The following is a 20,701-nucleotide window of genomic DNA, read 5'->3' as shown; positions in this document are numbered from 1 at the left end:
GCTTGTATGTTAGGCAAATCTACTGAAAGTTTGCACTTTAATTTATAAGGTAAGTATGGCTTAATTAACCGAGTTACAGACTCAAAATGTATGGTATGGGGGATTGCTGATTTGTGTAAATTTCAATATATGTATTAGCTATTAAATTAATGGTTTTATTTCCCTTGCATATGTCTTCTGTGTTAAAGCATGACCAAAGTGTAACTAAAGTCAAAAACGTTTTTATGCTGATAGTTTAGAACTTTTTTTTTTTTTTGCTATATACAGCAGGTGTCCCAATTGGACAAATCATGCTCTAATTTTTATCCTGGTGATGTCTGTCACTGGGACTGAAAGAGAAAAAATCCTACAATGAGGACACTTGTGCAGGGGACAACTGTCTAAGAGGTATTTCCTTTACTCAGGATATAATTCTGCTTACTTCTTATTGTGTCTACAAGTCAGAAAGAAAAAAGAAATCTCCCCAATGGGACACAGGTCTTAAAAATGTTTTTACAAAACCATAATCCATCAAAAATATTTTTAAAAAGTTTTGGTTTAAAGATACACTTCAAATGCTGTAAAATGTTTAAACGAAGGGCACGTGTTCAGTTTTAGGGCAGAGCTTCATAAATGGTTTAGTGCTGTCTTTCCCTCAAAAAATGTTATGCAGTAGAGTTTACAACTGTGAAAAAAGCTAATGAAAACATTAAAACAATACTGTAAGACATTCAGATGTTTAGCTATGCTTATCAAAAATATGTAGCATACTATAAACCATACTCCATTTATCCCTACCTTCGAGTCAAGCATTAAAAGCAAGCATTAAAAAACTATTCTATAACGTTTTCATGAAGGGTCTGTAGATAATGTAGAATGTGTGTTAAAATTAATAAATTGATTGTAAATCCAAGTTTTCATCATTTTGTTGGTTTTTGAAAAGGCCATTTTTAACAGAATTCTGTTTGTAGTGGGATGTTGATGTTGACCTAACTTCTATCCATGAAATGTTAGCAAACTCCTGAAATGTATTATATACACTACTGTGCAAACATTTTAGGCAGGTGTGAAAAAATGCTTTAAATTAAGAATGCTTTCGGAAAAATAACTGTGAATAGTTTATATTTAAAAATTAAAAAATGGAAAGTAAATGAACAGAAAAGAAATCCAAATCAAATCAATATTTGGTGTGACCACCATTTGCCTTCAAAACAGCATCAATTCTTCTAGATACACTTGCATACAATTTTTGTAGAAACTCGACAGGTAGGTTGTTCCAAAAATCCTGGATAACTAGCCACATATGTAGGCTTGATGTGGATGTAGGCTGCCTCAAATCCTTCTGTCTCCTTCTGTAATCCCAGGCAGACTCAATGATGTTGAGATCAGGACTCTGTGAGGGCCAAAAACATCACTTCCAGGATTCCTTGTTCTTCTTCATGATGAAGATAGTTCTCAATGTCTTTGGCTGTATGTTTAGGATCATTGTCCTGCTGCAGAATAAATTTGGAGTCAATCACGTACCTTCCTGATAGTATGGCATAATGGATAAGTTGCTGCCTCTACATCTCAGCATTTAGAGCACAATTGATCCTGACCAAATCTCCAGCTCTATTTGCAGCAAGGCAGCCTCAGACTTGCAGGGAACCTCCACCATACATCACTGTTGCCTGCAGACACTCATTATTGTACCGTTTTCCAGGTCTTCAGTAAACAAACTGTCTCCTGCCACAGCCAAATATATACAATTTTTACTCATCAGTCCAGAGCATCTGCTGCAATTTGTCTGCACCCTGGTTCCTGTTTTAATGCATAGTTGAGTAGCTTAGCCTTGTTTCCACATTGGAGGTATGGCTTTTTGGCTGCAATTCTTCTATGAAGACCACTTCTCACTAGAGAAAAAGGGTTAAAATGTTAGCAAGAACAGTTCTGCTGATGGTGGACTTTACTAGCACCCACATGAGACAAGATACAATTTATAAAAATATAAAATTTTATTTACAAATTATGTTAAAAATAGTGCCATTGCTTCAATATGTGATTTTAAAATAAATTAGCACAACTCATTATATGATACAGAAGTCCCACTGGGGACCAAGCAGACACACACACACACACACACCTCTTTCTAAAAATTGTATACTCAAATACTTTGAAGTAGAGGTGTGTGCATTCTCATCTGCTGGCCGACAGTTTTCACAGATTGCATAGCTTACTCAGTACCAACTTGTAAAATATCACAATATACCAAATATTTATATGATAATGAGTAAACACTCACATATGGTATGGCGGGAGACATACACGTCCTATAGAGTCTGGTGGCCAGACACAATAAGTTCCTCAGTGCTTTTCAAAAGGGGGATAGCATTGGTGAACCCCCAATCCCTTATGAAGATAGAATGGGTATTGTTTAGACCCAAATACATGCCAATGTGTAACACAGGCATGCAAAAATAACAAAGTGAATTAAAGATATGTCTAAAGAATATTACTAAGTCTATATCCAGGGGTTTCTAGAGTACAAAGAGAAATGTTAGTAGCACCTAACAGGTCTTGATAGAAGAGGGTGACTGCATCGATAGAAATGGACAATAATCCCAACCTATTATTTAAACAAATACAAAATAGGGTGTTTTTTATACTAATGGGTAAATTACATAGGGATCTGTACAAGTAGTTATATCTTAGGTATATATACCTTTTAAATTCTATTAACACTGTAAGCTGTGCATACCTCTCCATAGCCAGCATCAGTAATTGAGCTGTGTCAATAGAATTTAAAAGGTATATAAACTTAAAGTATTTGTCACCTCAACATTTATATTCATGATATGTGCCTATGGTATCATGTACTTTTATGAGAAAGTATCCTGTTGTCTTTGTATTGCTTCCTTTATGGGAAAACCCTGGTGTTCCTGCCAGTCCCCTTGCTTTCCTAATAAAAACTGACCACACTAAGCAGGAGAGCACATTGTGGTCAGTTAGATATGCTGGGAACTCAGTGTACTCTCCTCCAATGATCAGACTTGTCCTGACATGCGCCCACTGCACAGCCATTCACTGGCAAGCTCGGTGTGCTATTGCCCCCCCCCCCCTACACTCTTCTGCAGTGAGAACAGAGGAATCAAGACCTGTTGGGTGCTAAGAGAGACATTTCTCTTTGTACTCTAGGAACCCTTGGATATAGACTGGGTAATATTCTTTAGACATGGCTTTATATTACTTTGTTATTTTTGCATACCTGTGTTACACATTGGCATGTATTTGGGTCTAAACAATACCCTCTCTATCTTCATAAGGGATTGGGGTTTACCATCACCCTTTTGAAAAGCACTGAGGAATCATTCCCCCGTGTCCACTCACCAGAAGCTATAAGATATGTCTTCCCGCCATACCATATGTGAGTGTTTACTCATTATCATATCAATGTCTGATATTGAAGAACCTTCTTGTATAAGAATTAATGATATAAACTTTTTGCATTCAGCAGAATGTGATAGTCCATAAATTGGTCCTGAGAAAGCTATACAATCTATGAAAAACACACCGACCAGCAGATGAAAATACACACACCTCTACTTCCAAGTGTTTGAGTATACAATTTTTTGAAAGAGTTGTCTGTATGCTTGGTCCCAAGTGGAACTTCTTTATCATATGATGAGTTGTGCTAATGTATTTTAAAATCATGTATTGAAGCAATGGTGCTATTTTTAACATAATTTGTAAATACAATGTGATATTTTTATAAATTATATCTTGTTTCTTGTAATTGCCAGTAAAGTCCACCATTAGCAGGACTGTTCTTACTAACTCTTTAATGCACTTCTGGCCAGACTTCTCCAGACAGTAGATAGGTGTACAAGGGTCCCATTGGTTTCTACCAGTTCTGTGCTGATGGCACTGCTGGACATCTTCCAATGTCAAATGGAAGTAAGCATGATGTGTCTTCCTCTTCCATCTGGTGCATTAAGTTTCCTTGGCTGAACAATGCAACTATGGTCCATAGAGTTGCCCATTTCTTTGTGCTTCTTCAAAAGAGCTTGAACAGCACATCTTGAAACCCCAGTCTGCTTTGAAATCTTTGCCTGGGAGAGACCTTGCTAATGCAGTATACCTAATTTGTGTCTTGTTGCTGTGCTCAATCTTACCATGGTGTATGACTTGTGACATGAAACTGTCTTCCACAACCTTACCTTAGTAGCAGTAGCAGAGTTTGACTGTTCCTCACCTAGTTTTAAACCTCCCACACAGCTGTTTCTGTTTCAGTTAATGGTTAATCATACACCTGATTCTAATCCTACAAAATCCCTGACTTGGTGCAAGTGTACAAAACGCACAAATGTAAGAATTGATGGTGGTTTGATGCCAACCAAATACATCAATCAAATAATGATTTGATTTAGATTTTTCTTCTGTTCACTCATTTTGTAAATTGTTAAAAATAAACAATGAAATATATATTTTTGAAATCATTATTACTTTACAGCATTTCTTATATCCATTTTTATCTAACTGAGAGGATAGGGATGGCAAAAATTTGTTTGGGTGACCGTGTCAGCAACATGGCAGTATATATGTTGTAGTTGTCATGAATAAGTTAATTTACTGTACCTCATTATTCTCATTTCTCTTGAGAATATTGATGGTCTTTTATATAGATGATGCATACAGGTCCTACATTTATGATACTCTACATATTATCATTGCCTATACTTTGCAGCTTCTGTAGAGGGACAAACTTTTCAAATCAAAAAAATAGTAGAGTGATGTAAGGTGATCAAGATATTATGGGTAGACAAAAAGAGTCAACAGAAGTGTACGCAATGATGAGTTTTCCAAGCTGCTTAATACATTCATTTCCTGCACACACATATATATATATATATATATATATATATATATATATATATATATATATATACAGGTATATATATATATATTTCGATGTTACCATTGCCTAATAATTCTATACAATAAGAAAATATTCAGCTGTCATGGTACATGTTGGCACCAATGACAAAGTAAGAGGAAGGTGGAGAGTCCAAAAAAATGATTTCAGGGACTTAGGGAATAGATTGAAGAGAAGAACCTCTAAGGTGGTTTTCTCAGAAATACTACCCATGCCTTGAGCCACACCAGAGAGTCAGAAGGAGCTTAGGTAGGGAACTGAACAGGTGGCTGAAGAACTAGTTTAGGAAGGAGGGGTTTGGGTTCCTGGAGAACTGGGCTTACTTCTTAGTCGGTTTCCGGCTCTTTAGTAAGGGTGGGCTGCACCCTAATGGGGAGGGTGCAGCTCTATTGGGAAGAAAGATGGTCACAAAGTTAGAGGGGCTTTAAAAACTAGGTGTGGGGAGAAGGGTTCAGAGGAAGTGACAGCCAGCTTTGAGCAAAGGACAGAGGGAAATAGTGGAGTCAGTAGTGATAATATAGCCCTAACATAATCCTGGGGTGATTGAGGGGATAAAGCAAAAACAAAGCCTGTGAAAACTTAAGGAGAAATGAATATGCACTCCTGCAACACAGAGAGGCGTATAAACAAATGCCAGGGGCCTAGCTAACAAAATGGAGGTATTGGAGCTGCTATTACACAAGGAGGATGTAAACTTGGTTTGACAGCTCACACGACTGACTGGCAAATATTCAGGTTATTCCTTTTATCGGAAGGACAGGGAAGGTAGAATAGGGGGAGGGGTGGGTCTATATATTAAAAAGGATGTAAGAGTGGAAGAGAGGAGTGACATTGTGAATGGGATGAGGGGGGGAGGTGGAACCCAAGTGGGTAGAACTCCAAAGAGAAGAAGTAAGTGGGAAATTAATAGTGGGGATACATTAAAGGCCCCCAACCTGAAGGAGGATGAAGAGCTGGACCTCCTATCACAGTTAGAAATGTCAGTAAGGCAGGAAAATGTCATCATAATTAGGGACTTCAAATATCTTGGTATTGACTGGGCAGAGGGGGCAGCTCACTCAATAAAGGCCCGTCATTTGATGAATGTCTTACAAGAAACTTCATGCCTCTATTGGTGGATTCACCAACTAGAAAGAATCCATTGCTAGATTTAATAATTATCCAAGTCTGAACTTAGATGTGGCAATACAGGACAACTTTGGTTCTAGTAATCACAGGATGATCACGTTTAGCATTATAAATAGGAAAAGGAGGCAACTCTAAATTTCAAAAGAGAAGACTTTTCTGAACTGTGCTCAATACTACAAGACATCAATTGGGACCAAATCCTAAAAACATTGAACACGGAAGAAAAATGGGAATGCTTTAGGAACATATTAAACAAAGGTATCACACAGTACATTCCAATGAGCAATCACAGAGATACAAATGGCTTTTAAAAATAAAAAGCAGAGGGGGCATCGTTAGCATTCCAACACTGCAAGGGATTCAATAAGAAGTGTAAGAAAGAAATCAGGGTAGCTAATAAAGACTACAAGAGGCACATAATAAGTAAAATAGATCCCAAGGTATTATTTAGATATATTAACAGAAAAAAGCAAGATCAGAACACATCGCCACATAAAAGACGATAATGGGAGAATGGTTACAGATGACACAGAGAAAGCAACTGTACAAAATGCTTTTTTCTCCGCAGTTTTTACACAGGAAATGGAGGGGTATACCAATCACGACAAGATTGTCAATAACACATCACAGGATGTACCCTTGTGGCTAACAGAGGCCAGAGTCAAGGAAAGACTAGCTAAGCTTAACACAAATAAATCACCAAGACCAGATGGCTTACACCCTAGAGCCCTCAAAGAACTCAGTCAGGTTATAGCTAGATTATTATTCCTAATCTTTGCTAATATTTGCGGACAGCATATTTACAGGAATTGTACCAGCTGATTGGAGAAGAGTCAATGTGGTATCAATATTAAAAAAGGGGCAGAGGCATGTTCCTGGAAACTACAGGCCAGTCAGCCTAACTTCACTGGTAGGTAAATTATTGGAGGGTTGGACTAAATCCAAGAATTTGCTATAGAAAACAGTATCATTAGTAATAATCAGCATGGGTTGGAACTCTCTTCCACAATTGGAGGTGTCAACGGGGAGTATTGATATTTTTTAAAAGACTCTTGGACATGCATCTTAAAGAACACAACATACAGGTATATGGAAAATAATTATCGACACTGACAATCGTACACCTACACAGGTTGAACTCGATGGACTATTGTCTTTATTCAACCTTACCTATTATGTAGCTATGTAACTCAGGAATGTTGATCAAATATATTATAAACGCTCTTAATTTCTTTAAAACGCCTTTAATTTATTCTGTCTTGGCTCGTCTCCTAATGGTCCTAATACAAACACAATGTAGTAACCTATTTAAACCCACATTATTGATTTGAAATATGGTGCAGCATCAATGAGAGCAGTATGTAAAACTGAGATACAGGGTATATATATATAGGCAACACTTACATGTCTTATTCCTACCCCAGCCTGTGACTGGACAATGAAAGAAGAAGCACAGTGATGAACCCATATCTCTGTCATTCTGCTCTCTCCCCCCTTAAACATGTTTACTCATTTGCACATGAGGCCTGTAGCACAATTGACTGGCTCATTGTGTTGCGTTTCCTCATGCCCGTCTGAGCTCTTCTGTACAGGGGATTGCAAGAGGCTGATACCAAGTTAAATCCAGGTACTTACATTGATTGCATTTAAAATAGAAGATTTATTGATATATTTGTGAATAAAAAGCTGAATTATCTTGTGCCTTTGTATCTGCCTGAAGTTCAGCTTTCATGCACTGTGCATGCAGTGGACCTACACTCGCATATCTACATATTATAAAACAGTTACATTTCAGTTTAAGAATTGTTCTTTGACTTCAACTTATCAGACCGCTGCCATTTAAAAACAAAATTGGTATCAGCAATCTTGGCCCTGCACTCAAATCTGTCTGCCAGAGTATATACCTCCAATGTGCTCTACCATCCCTTCTTTATCATGAACGGTACGAGGCGGGTATCTGTCCCCTTCAATTTTTAATTTACTAACTGAACCCCTTGCAGAAACCATAAGAGCATGCCCTGAAATCAAAGGGTTTAGATTTCAACAAAGATCCCATATTATAAACTTGCTTGCTGATGACATAATTATTTTCCTAACAAACCCAGAATGCTCCATTGAAGTGACTAATAACATTCTTACAGCGTTCAGTAAACTTTCCTACTACAAAGTCAATTTTACAAAATCCTTTCTACTAGACCTTGGTATTGACTTGGTATTGACCCCACCCTACGTACTAAACTACAAGCCTCCTACACTTTCACAAGGATCACTGAAGGTATACCCTACTTAGGTATAAAATTAGTATCTGATATCACACAACTAGCTGATGTCAACTACCTTCCTCTTATTGCCAAACTAACAAAGGCTACCCAGCGCAGGTCCAGGTGTGAGCTCTCCTGGTCAGGTCACCAAGCCTCTTTCAAGATGATGCGGCTACCCCAAATATTATACCTTTTTAGAACTCTCCCACGCCAGTAAAAAAAAAAAAAACACATATGCTGGAACTCAATAAGTTACTCTGGAATTTTATATAGAAAGATATAAAACCCATACCTTACTTCTTAAGCATAAAAATGAGGGTGGCATGGGCATGACTGACCTTCATGATTAATGGGTCACAGCCCACTTAACCCACATACAATGCTGGTTCTCCTCCTCAAAAGATAAGCTATGGATAGATATTGAAAGTTCTACTAGCCCCACACCATCATTACATAGCCTCCTGATAGCTGATATCTGGAAACCATGACCACTAAAACATTTCCCACCCTCCCCACCCAGGCTTTCCTACTGGCATGGAGAACCTTTTACTCCCTAGATCTACCACAATTGCAGACAATGCCAATATCCATTCCACTGAAGGTTTTAGAAACAATTATCCCTCGTCTGTCCCTGTTCAAATGGGCAAAACAGGGTATTTCAACTCTAGCACATTTGTTCCAGGAACAAACCCTTAAGATGTTTGAACAGCTTCAGGGTGAATTTCACATCCCTTCCACAGAACAATTCACATACTTACAAATCACCCACTTCCTAAACTCTCTAACATCCCCTGAAATACTACTACACAAACGAGGATGGCAGTTTCTCCAAAAAATTACCACCCTCAGTTAAAGAAACCTCCCTGTTTTACAACCTACTACAAAATAAACTTGTATTCCACAAGTCCACCCCATACCTGAAATGGGAAACAAAACTCAGGCAAACCTTCACTAACCATCAATGACAGTCAGCTTTCAAAGCTATATACCAAACCAACCATAGGGAGCTGTCCAAAAAATAGCTTTGAGATGGTACCTTCCCACCTACAGACTCTCTAAATACTTCCAGCACAATCTCCACTATGCTGGAGAGGATGTGGTATGGTGGGCTAGCTCAAGCACATCTTATGGTCATGCAAGCATTTAACTAGTTATTGGAACAAAGCATTTTGCATGATCTCGGAGATTACTGGGATTGTCAGCCCACCCTGTCCAGCTTTAGCAATCCCTAATATAGGCATATAACTCTTTCCATCTGAAAACAGAGGAGTTTTTACCCACATTCTATTAGCCACCAATATACTTATAACCAGAAGATAGAAGTCCAATCTAGCACCTAACATGGCTGAGGTGACTTATATAGTGAAACAAAACAACTCATTTGAAAGCCTATTGGCGCACAGACATGGGAACAAGCGTCACTTCGACCCTCACTGGAGTTGGTGAAATCTATGGCTTGCAAATTATTAATATATGATATGTTAACCAATGTATGATATGTTATTCACTCTCCTGAATTTTGTCTACCCACTTGGACAAACTACACTTAGACACCGACAACATCTCTCTAGTGTTCTACCTCCCCTCATTTATTTAGTCATTGTTTGTTTTATTGTTTACTTCACTATTTGCTCTGTTACTTTGATTAATCTAAATTTTGATGAGGACATATTTTGTCTATGATATCTTGTTCCTCTATTTTCTATCGCCAGCGTCTGAAAATACAGATCATGTATAAATATGCATGTACAGATTATGTGTAACAAGTGACATATATTTTTGCATAATGAAATCAATTTATGTTCAGTTTACCCATCAAGATACCATTTACCTATCTAACTGTTATTTTATGACAATATGTCTATATATCCTTTCAATAAAAAAGAATGAAACAAAAAAAATAAATTGTTTGGCTTAAAGTGAACCTATAATCTAACTAGACCATTTAAACTAAGCTTTAACTCTACACAGAAGGTATCAATGGATAGCCCCTGTATGTAAACTTCCACCTATTTATTGCACCCTTGGTTCCTAATAAAAGCTCCATGCTGCAGGGTATGGCAGAGTTGGCAGACCCCCGCCTCCCTCTTCCACACATCATAGCACTTGATGTTTCAGTGACCTACTGTCAGGCCTGAACATTGTCAAAAAGGGTGGGGAGGCGTGGTTAAGCCTATGAAAATGACAGCTTTCTGAAAGTCAGAATTTATATTTGCATACAGTTATCGGAGACAGTTTATATACAGGTTCTATACTGTTTCCTATAGTGACTTTTGTTCAGGGGAAATTAAGAAGTTTAAATGTATGAGGAGGCACAATATTTTTAAGTTAATTTAAGTAAAAAGGAAGGTTGCCAGAAAAGCCCCAAAAGGACAAAACTGTATGAAACATAGTTAAAGCACTTAAGTGCAGTCAAAAGTCATACAATACACAGTTTAACATTAGTATTTAAAAATAATTATAAAATTGTAAACTGAGAAAATATATAGTTCAATGTTTCTCCATCAACTTTAAATAATACACACTTTTTTACATTGACTGTAAAGTATTTTTCTGTCACCAATGTGAAATATATTTAATATCTCACAATAACAGATACACAGAGCTGTCAATTCTACACTTTATCTATATCTGTAAGTCAAATTGCTCTTAAAAAATGTATTAAAATACATGCTGCTTGAAGTGTGAGCAATAAAATATTGCAGTCTTATAAGGTGTATTGTATCTTGTATTTGGGATTCAGATGCTTAGAGAACTGAATTCAAAGTACATCATAGACCCCAAGCAGCAAATTTTAAATCCTGCATGTATAAAATGTTGCTGATTCATAGGCCACCTAGGGTAACAGGATACAGACACAAAGGCATGGGATATGCATCTAAAGGTATGGTGAGAGGGAAAAGAGATAGTGAAGAATTGAATTTGGTGCATTTTAAATTATATCTAAAAAAGATAGAAACATTTATAGGCTGTATGTATTTGTAATCAGAATAATATTGCCATTTTTATGTGAGAGGAATGAAAAAATATATTAGACGTAATTTTGTATATTCATAATATAAAACACTAAATTACATATATATATGTATACTGTATATAGAGAATCTGCATTTTGTTTAATTTGTTCTTTATTCAAGTAAAAAAACAGCGCAATGCACTTACCACAGTGACATTAAAAGCATAAAGGAGATCAAAGGGAAGAGCAGCAATTAAATCAATGACGAACCAGGTTGTAACATAGTGGATACAAATAGATCTTGCCTTAAATACAACTTGGCCAGACTTGCTGACATAGGTTGTTCGGAAATTTAAAATAATATCTGCTTGGCAAAGAAAGAAGACATGTAATATACAGTGCCATAAGTTTATATCAAGAATTACAAAAACAATACACTTCAAGATTTATACATGTATTTAAACAAACTTGCATATAGCTTCATACATGTGTCCACATGTTAAAGTAATAGGATTAACATCATTAAAACAAATGTCATATAACAAACATTTTGCAGTTCCTTGGTTCTTAAAAAGTCTGAGTTTAGGGATTTGTACAATTAAATTATTACCTTGCATAACCTAACGAAGGTTTACAATTATTATTATTATTATCTTATTATTATGCTTTACGTATTTGTTTAACTTCTATGCTAAAAATCTATGCAACACTTTCAGCCAGCAAGTTGAGTTTTTTGCAAGTGCAGTTCTAGGCTCTGAATTCTCTTCCTCATAGCTGCAATGCTGAAAAAGGATTGAATGAGTCAGTGGAAGGATACCCAACCCTCCTCTGATAGCAAAAAGAGGGACATCTAACTATTTTTAAAACCATTTGCACATGCCCAGGCCCTGTTTTACATATCCTCTCTGGTCGTGCCCACACATTTATGTCTTTTCAGACAATGTGGCCTCTTATCTACGGGGATTACTCACTGGCAAATCTCCAAGGATCCTATCCCTATGCTGTTTGGATACGGCCCGGAGCTGGTCAGTTAACCTCAATCCAACCAGAGAGTATTTTGTGCAACTCCCACTGAACTTTTATCTGCCTACATAGGTCATTCTCAAAAAATGGACATCTTTAACAGTGCCAACATTATCAGATATTAAAAATAAATTAAATCACAGCATAAGAAGCTACCAGCAATGCTAAAATGGGAATTTGATCTTTTTTCTTTTCTGATTGAGCAATGGTTTAAGGCCCTATCCCTACATGGTAAATATACAGCCAGTGTGGATCATTGGGAAAAGTCCCAAAAGATACTGCATAGGTGGTTTCTAACCTCATATAGGCTTCATAAGATCTACTCTTCCAGTAGTCCGCTATTCTGGCAGAACTGTACTCAAATCGGAAATCTGTATCATACTCTGTGGAGCTGTAGGCTTATCTGCAAATTTTGGAATTCTGTATCATTCCTCCTCTTTTCCTTGACAGGCAGAGACTCCAATTTCTCTAGCTTTGGCATTGCGGGGCATAGGCTTGGATAGTGCCTTCAATCCCAGAGAACTGTCATAGCTCATATCTTATATGCAGATAGACTCTCTGTATCTAAAAATTGGAAATCAGTAGGGGCACCTACCATACCTATGGTGATATCAAAGCTCAATACCCAATGCCAGTTTGAGAAAGTTTTAGCTTTCAAGGACCATAGAGCAGGTTTTCCATGACTGGAAACTTTGGCTAGAGCACCCACAGGCCTCTATAGCATCGTAACCCTCCTATCCTGATTTTGAGAAGTAATACATATGTACTGTTTTCTCTAGGGTGGTGGATCGCCCTAAACATACCACAATAGAAAATTGGGCTTTCAACACTATGGATTGAGAATTTTATACCTTTTATAGTGATAGATGTTTGAGTTCCTTCCTTCCACCATGATTTCTTGTCTCTTTATATCAAATGCGCCTGCCCACAGTCTGATCCCAATAGGGTTGGGGGGGGGGGGGCAGGGGGGACCTTGGATTAGGTGCCCATACTTACATGACAATGGTGCATAAAAGGATGTTTTTGTAATCTGTTTGTATTAATATTCCTACTGCTTCTCCTGTATGTATAATGTTTGTAATGCTTGAATTCCAAGTTTTAATAAAGATTTTTAGTTAAAAAAAATAATTAAAAACCCTCCTACGACCGGGAAAACTTTAAATGGACATCTTTCCTTCCATCTCTACAAAACGCTTCACCTCCACTTGGCAAGCATTCATGGAACATACCTTACCAAATTGTGAGATTTCGTTGTCCTCCCTTTTTTTGGAAAGGCGTCACCAAATTATTGCCTATATTTCAATGGTTGATCCTTGTCATCCGCCATGGATAACTAAGCAGAGCCTTTTGTGAACTAGTGCACTCGCTTCCATTACCTAGGGCACCTGGAACTGTGATCTAAGCCCCTAGATGTTTTAGGTTATCTTGTTATTTGGTTTCTTAACTGCTTTTTACACTGATCATCTTAGGTAGGTGCAGACTTCCCCCTTGGGCTCATCCTGACCCCATGTGGGATTCTCTATCCACGTTCCTCCTGTTTCCTCCTCTAGAAGCCTTTTAAAAACATGTATCTACCATGTTTAGTATCCTGCAGTTAACCAGTGTTATTTTGCCCAGTTAGATCATTTCATCAGGCCTTTGTTTTAACACCAATGCTCTGCTGGACCATATCCTGTTCTTTTCTCTGTGAAACTCAATGTGAAAAGCAATATTTGGAGAAAGAGCTTTCTTAATAGAAGAGCCAATGCTTTTCAAATAAAATTACATGTTTCAAAGCTTGTGGATACTGGTGAAAGGAACTACACATTTGTATCACTGGCTGGACTTGTTAGTAAAGTTGGTAAAGGTTGATAATAATTATTCTTAAAAATGTTGCCTCTTCCACTGACTCATTCTGACGCATAGCCTGTATAGAAACTAGCAGTGTAAATACCTTTTTTAATATTGTATGGTCATGTCACATGATCCAGCTGCCTTGGCTCCCTCTTGGCTGCCTAGCCATGCCATCATTTACCACCTCCCATTGTCCCTCTGATTTTAGCACTCCATGCATCCGCTCTGTGACAAAGAAGAGCTGGAACTGCTGGATATTGGGACTGGTCTAAGCTAGATTAAAATTAGGTATTTACACTGCTGTTTTTACAGGCTATACAGGCTAGAGGCCAGTTTAAGAATTATTGTTATTAGGCTTATCTTCCACTTTAATCATTAATACTATCATTTGAATATCTTCAGGATTTTGTATCCTTTTGTTCATACAGTGAAAAGTGATACTGCCTCTGCAATGAGAACCCCCCTAATACTCACCTAACTTGAGCTTCCTTAGAGCTCTTTTGGCTCAAGCAGCAAGCAAGAATACCTGGCACTTCCAATAAAGCAAGGACCTATGAGGCAGCACAGTTGAGGATAAATATATGGGAGAAAATGATACCCTTTGTAGAGACTGCATAGACAGGGTGACTGTGTCTCTTCAAACATTTAAAAAACGATTTCTTTAATTTTTTTAACTGCATACTTAAATTAGGTTAACTATACGTAAAAATATTACAGTAAAAGCTAAATACATATAGAACTAAACTATTCAGGAAAACACATTAACAAGTAAATCTGATTTGTGTATAGCTGATATTTATAGACGCCAGTTGAAATGTTGATCATTTTCTTTATTTTTATTTTTTTCCATGAATTGCTTTGTTTTTTAACTTTAGTAATAAAATAGAAAATTATATCCTTTTCCATTGCTATAATATTTTGTGTTTTTGCAAATCTACTTCTTATTTAGGTGTACTAACTAATCAACTAACTAGCAAGCACTGTAGGAATAGGGCCCTGATAATCTCCCAGAATTTCAAAGTCCGGTAACTACTGTAATTTTCAAAGAGATTCAGACATACTGGGGTGTAAAATAAAGATGTGGGGGGCGTGGCTGAACCGTTCATGTAGACAGACGTGTCTCACACTGGCTCCGCTATCCTGACGGTGATTATCCTGCTTTTTGGACCCATACACCCGCAGCAATTGCACGATTACTCCGCACCCGCATCTGCCTTGCCCCAGTGATGGTTCCTGGACCCCGCAATACTCACTTCGGCATGATGAGGAAGGGAGGAAGGGATTCCCGCGGCCAAGCAGGCCCAAAATGGCGGCGCTTCGATCCCTCAGCGAGCAGGCCGTGACAAGCAACCTACAGCCTTATCCAAACCGGAGAAGTTTGTCCATGATCCCGCAAGACACAAACCTCTCTCCACGTCCGCAGCCTCCTCGCCCAGCTCGCAGGTCGGTGCCTTACCTTCGTCGGCAGCATCGTTGCCTCAGCACAAGAGACTGGATGAATCATCCCAGGGGGCACGTCCATTTCTGAACTGTCAGCCAAGGTGGGCCTGCTGCACATTAGGAAGGACATGCAAAAGATCAGGGAGCGGGCCACAGCTTTGGAGGGCAGAGTAAGCGCGGTTGAGGATGATTTACCCCCCCCTTATCCAGGATGTTCGGATGAATTCGTCTGGGGTCTCCGAGGCCATTAACCAGTTGGAGGATATGAAGAACCGGCTGCGCCACAGTAACCTGCGTTTGGTGGGCATTACTGAGAAATCAGAAGGCAAAGCACCTGTGGAATTTATTGAACAATGGCTACTCTCTACCTTTGGGAAAGACAATCTCACTCCCTTCTTCTCTGTGGAATGAGCACATAGGGTGCCGTTCAGGGCTCCGCCACCAGGGGGCCGGGATCGCCCGTTCTTATTGAAACTGCTGCACTGCAAAGACAGGGATATAATATTGAAACTTGCTAGGCAGCAACCTCGCATGGAGATACAGGGGGCCAAGATTTCTATCTAACCTGATTTCTCAGCCGCATTACAGAAACAAAGAGCCAGGTTTACAGTAGTTAAGAAACGACTGCGTGCCATTCCATTAGTATATTCCATGATGTATCCGGCAAAGTTGAGAGTGGTGGCGAATGGCACCGTTCACTTTTTTGAGAACCCTAACATGGCGACTAACTGGCTGGGCCGCCAGGAACGGCACCTTAGGGCGGCTGCAGAGGCTGCAGAGTGAAGATCCCTTCACGCTACTGTAGATCACCGATACGACTGGGTCTACTATTCCCCTTGTAGGAGCCAAGATGCCATAACCTGATTGAAGCACTGTGGCTTCCTTGCTACTTTACCTGTTGGAGCCCTATGTAGGGATGTTTCTGGTTTTTGGGACTGTCAGAGTTCGGGCCCACTTTACCTACCCCCCTGCCCTACTTGGGCTTGCTAACTGTTCCCTGCGGGGCATGGCTGGACGTCGCATCCACGGCTGTCCTCCACAATGTTTTTCTGTTATTGTTTTCTGTTGTGTGTCCTTTTGTCTAGTTTTTTTCCAGTTTTTTCTCTGGTACACTTCCCTACGGTGGACTGCCTGCTGACTCTGCTTCCCGCACTCGAGGTACTTTAGCCAGTTTGCTTTTGCATTTATTGATGCTCTTCCCTGGCGGACTGCCCTTGTGGACGATCGCTCCCCTGCATGTTGGTGGCTTGCTCGGGGTCGTTCACCTGTTGACTGTCCCCCATGGCTGACACTAACGGTTCCCTTTTTTCATGGAATGTGCGGGGCCTTGGAGACTCTCGCAAACGCACAGCGGTAATAACTTTGTTATCACACCATAGCCCTACTTTTGTTTGCCTACAAGAAACTCACATGACTAAGGATACAGTTGGGTACCTCCGTACTCGGAAATATCCGGTTCAGTTTCATTCATTTCACACCCAATACTCTAGGGGAGTTTCCATTTTGGTTTCAGACACTGCAAAATTTGAATCTCTAGACACCCTGATTGACCCTCAGGGCAGGTTTATATTTTTGATGGGGATGTGGGATGTCTTTCAATGTATTATTGCAACGGTTTATATTCCTCCTCCATTTTCCTTTGAGGTGCTAGAGTGTCTGTCTCGGTTTATTGGGAAACATCCTCAGATGCCGGTATTGGTTCTGGGCGACTTTAATAATGTTCTTGATCCGATCCTGGACCTTTATAAACGATTCTGCCCTGGAGGATCCAGAACAAACACCCCCTTTGCCAGCTTTATGTGGGAGTTGGGTCTTGTGGATCTTTGGCGTAGCAATCACCCCCTCGAGGCTGGCTTCTCTTGCCACTCCCTGTCCCATTCAACCTTGTCCCGCATTGACTTGGCCTTTGGTTCAGATTTTGTCCTAACCTTTATGCCTGAGGTCACTTATTTAGCCAGGGGTCTCTCTGACCATTCTCCGGTACAGGTACGCCTTAAGTTGCCCGGTTCCAGGTTGCCTATACATTGGAAGTTGAATCCTTTCTGGCTTCCACTATTCTCGGACCATGCTAAATTTAATACCCACCTTGAAAATTTTTTTGCTGATAACAGACACTCTGCAGCTCCTGGTATAGTTTGGGATGCCATGAAGGCATTTTTAAGGGGTCTCTGTATCAAAGAGGTATCGACTACTCAGTCTAGCAGCAGATGTTGGGCTCGGGATGCCAGTGATGCGGTGCTCCAAGCCAAACGTGACTACTTACATTGTCCCACATCTGACAATCTGAACCGTTGGCTGGAAGTGCAACAGTTTTTTCGCTCCATACAACAGCAGCAGGCGGACCATAAGCGTTTCTTCACCTCTCAGGCTCATTTTGAGGAGGGGGAGAAAACCGGTCATAGGCTTGCTCTCATTTCACGGGCACAACGACCCTCCTCGATTATACATCGGTTGGTGCTTCCCACAGCTCAGGTGGTCACGGACACTCCTAATGTTCTACAGGGATTCAGTTCCTTTTTTCAGGATCTGTACTCCTCCAAGGTATCTTACAACCCAGGGGACCTACAGACCTTCTTACAGGAGTTTCAACTGCCGCAGCTCTCTGCAGGGGATCGGGCGATGCTGGACTCCCCCATTAAATTGGAGGAACTCCAGGAGGCCTTGGCTGCGTTTCCTAATTGTAAAGCGCCGGGTACCGATGGGCTCCCCATTTAACTGTATAAGGCCTTTAGCGGGGTCCTGCTGCCTGAATTGCTTAGCAACATCCTTGCATCTTATGAAGAGGGGAGGCTCCCACAGTCAATGTACGAGGCGGTGGTGGTAGTTCTCTTGAAGCCTGGGAAGGATCCGACTCGTCCCGAATCCTACAGATCTATTACTCTCCTGTCAACAGATTTGAAACTTCTGGCTAAAGTGTTGGTCACTAGATTGTCTAAAGTAATTGCTAAAGATCCACAGCTACTAATATACGTAGGTTGTATTTAAATATGCAGATTCCCCCAGATAACTATGGACATAGAGCGATACTGTCACTTGACGTTGCTAAAGCTTTTGATAGCATGGAGTGGCAGTATCTGTGGGCGGCCTTGAGGGCTTTGGCCTTGGGCCATCATTTATTAATTGGATTAAACTATTATATGGGGCGCCCACAGCCTGTCTGCGGATCAACAATTCACTCTCTCAATCATTTCAGTTGTACAGGGGCACTAGGCAGAGGTGTCCATAGTTCCCCCTGCTGTTTGCACTTGCGGTAGAGCCCCTGGCGGCGGCCGTCAGGGCTGACTCGGCCATACACGGCTTTCAAAGGGGTGGAGGAGAGGACAAAATTGCATTGTATGCTGATGATGCACTATTATTTTTAGGTAATACCTCGGGTTCTCTGGTTGCTTTAATGTAATTGATTCGTAGATTTGGTTCCTTCTCTGGCTTTCAGATAAACTGGGACAAGTCTGTTTTGCTACCGCTGGACCCTCTTGAGGTCGCGTTGCCCTCTGTGGTATCGCAGGTTATGGTGGTGGGGCAATTCCGATACTTGGGAGTGATTATCCACCCTGACCTGGGGCAATATGTTAAACTTAATGTTCTTCCACTACTGCATAATTTTAGGGACAAGTTGGCCAGCTGGATCAGGTTGCCTCTGTCGGTAGTGGGCAGATGCAATCTGATCAAGATGATTTGGATTCCGCAGCTGCTGTACTTGTTGCACAATGCACCCATTTGGATCCCTATCCATATCTTCAAAAAGTTTATACGGTTTATCGTGCCCTCATCTTGAGGAAACAGTCCCCCTAGGAATCGCCTAGAGATGTTGCAGGAAGCCAAGGATAGCGGTGATTTGGCTGTCCCAAACCCCTATTATTACTTTCTGTCATCCCAACTGCAGCACATCATGGGCTGGCTGCAGGATGGTGACTCTGATCCCGTCAGGCGAGTCCTTGCGGCACATTTGGCGGATGGTGCTCTGGTCGAGTCCTTGGAAGCTTGTGCCTTGAGAATTTCTCCTAGATATCCCACCCTCATGCTCCTAGACAGAATTTGGCACTGCGACAAGCGACATTTCGCTTATGGGGGTTTCTCTAGGTATTTCCGCATCGTGAATAATGTTACATGTTACAATAATGGACAAGTTGCAGAGTTCTTTGAGCTGGGATAGATATGGAGTGAAATTTATATCGCAGTTATACAGGGGGGGGGGGATTCTTAAAGACTTCCAAACACTTCACAATGAATTTGGCTTGCCCAACTCACTGTTCTTTCAATATTTACAGCTGAGTCATGCCCTCACTTCACAATCCAAAATCTCTACCTGGGGTCTATGTAATCCCGTCATTCTTATTAACTTAGTGAATTCATCAGTAAAAAAAGGACAGATCTCCTCATTATACACAGCCTTTATGGATCAAATTTCGAGAGCTATGTCATTTAAATGTAGGGAAGCATGGGCTGTGGATTTAGGTCCCATCTCCTCGGAGGAGTGGATAGGTATCCTTGACAATGTGCTCAAGGTATCATTGTCCTCTTCTCAAAAACGTACGCAACTATTTATCCTGCACCGCACATATAGGACCCCACAGCACCTGCAAAGCTGGCAGAGGAGGGACTCTCCCTTTGCCCCCACTGCAAGGCCCACACGGGCACTCTCCTGCATATGCTCTGGAGGTGCCCGAAGTTGCACCGATATTGGCATGCAGTTTTGCAATTCATTAATGCTATATGGAAATTGACTCTACCTTTGGACCCAAAACTGTGTATCCTGGGATGGTTAGATGAAGAGCTCTACCCCCCCCCCCCCCCGAGGTACACATGGCGGTTCTTCAAGTTCTTTTTCTTGCCAGCAAATTGATTGCGAGAAAATGTATTTCCCCACTTGCACCTACCCATAATGAATGGACAGCAGAAGTTAAAGTACTCCTGGATAGGGAAAATCTTACTTATAAACATAGAGGAAATGCTCTGAAGTTTAACCGCATATGGGGACCGTGGCTGGATATTCCGGACCTGGCTCCCCTTTACTTAGTCATAAACAGGATCATGGGAGGGGTCAACACATCTACGTAGTATGTATCTGTTGAGTTTAGCTACTCTCTTCAGCTACCCGGGCAAGTTGGGGGAAGCCTTGATTGATAGCCACCTAATGCGTGTTGGTTGCGCTGGGAAGGCACTTCCACT

General features: G+C 40.4%; 1 protein-coding gene across 5 annotated transcripts in view; it reads right to left on the bottom strand.

Annotated features, from left to right (window-relative positions):
- The window catches only part of KCNH8 (potassium voltage-gated channel subfamily H member 8), a 675,597-nt gene that overhangs the window by 186,676 nt on the left and 468,220 nt on the right, over window positions 1-20,701 (bottom strand). For all 5 annotated transcript variants that reach the window (XM_082259173.1, XM_082259175.1, XM_082259174.1 and 2 more), the window contains exon 6: window positions 11,443-11,600. In XM_082259173.1, the coding sequence (XP_082115299.1) occupies window positions 11,443-11,600 (158 nt within the window). The remainder of the gene's footprint in view (window positions 1-11,442; window positions 11,601-20,701) is intronic.

The sequence above is a fragment of the Pelophylax lessonae genome (genome assembly GCF_965119305.1).
Source record: "Pelophylax lessonae genome assembly, chromosome: 5".
In the NCBI taxonomy this organism is placed as follows: Eukaryota; Metazoa; Chordata; class Amphibia; order Anura; family Ranidae; genus Pelophylax; species Pelophylax lessonae.
The sequence above is the reverse complement of the archived record's forward strand: the minus strand, read 5'-3'. Positions and strand labels throughout refer to the sequence as shown.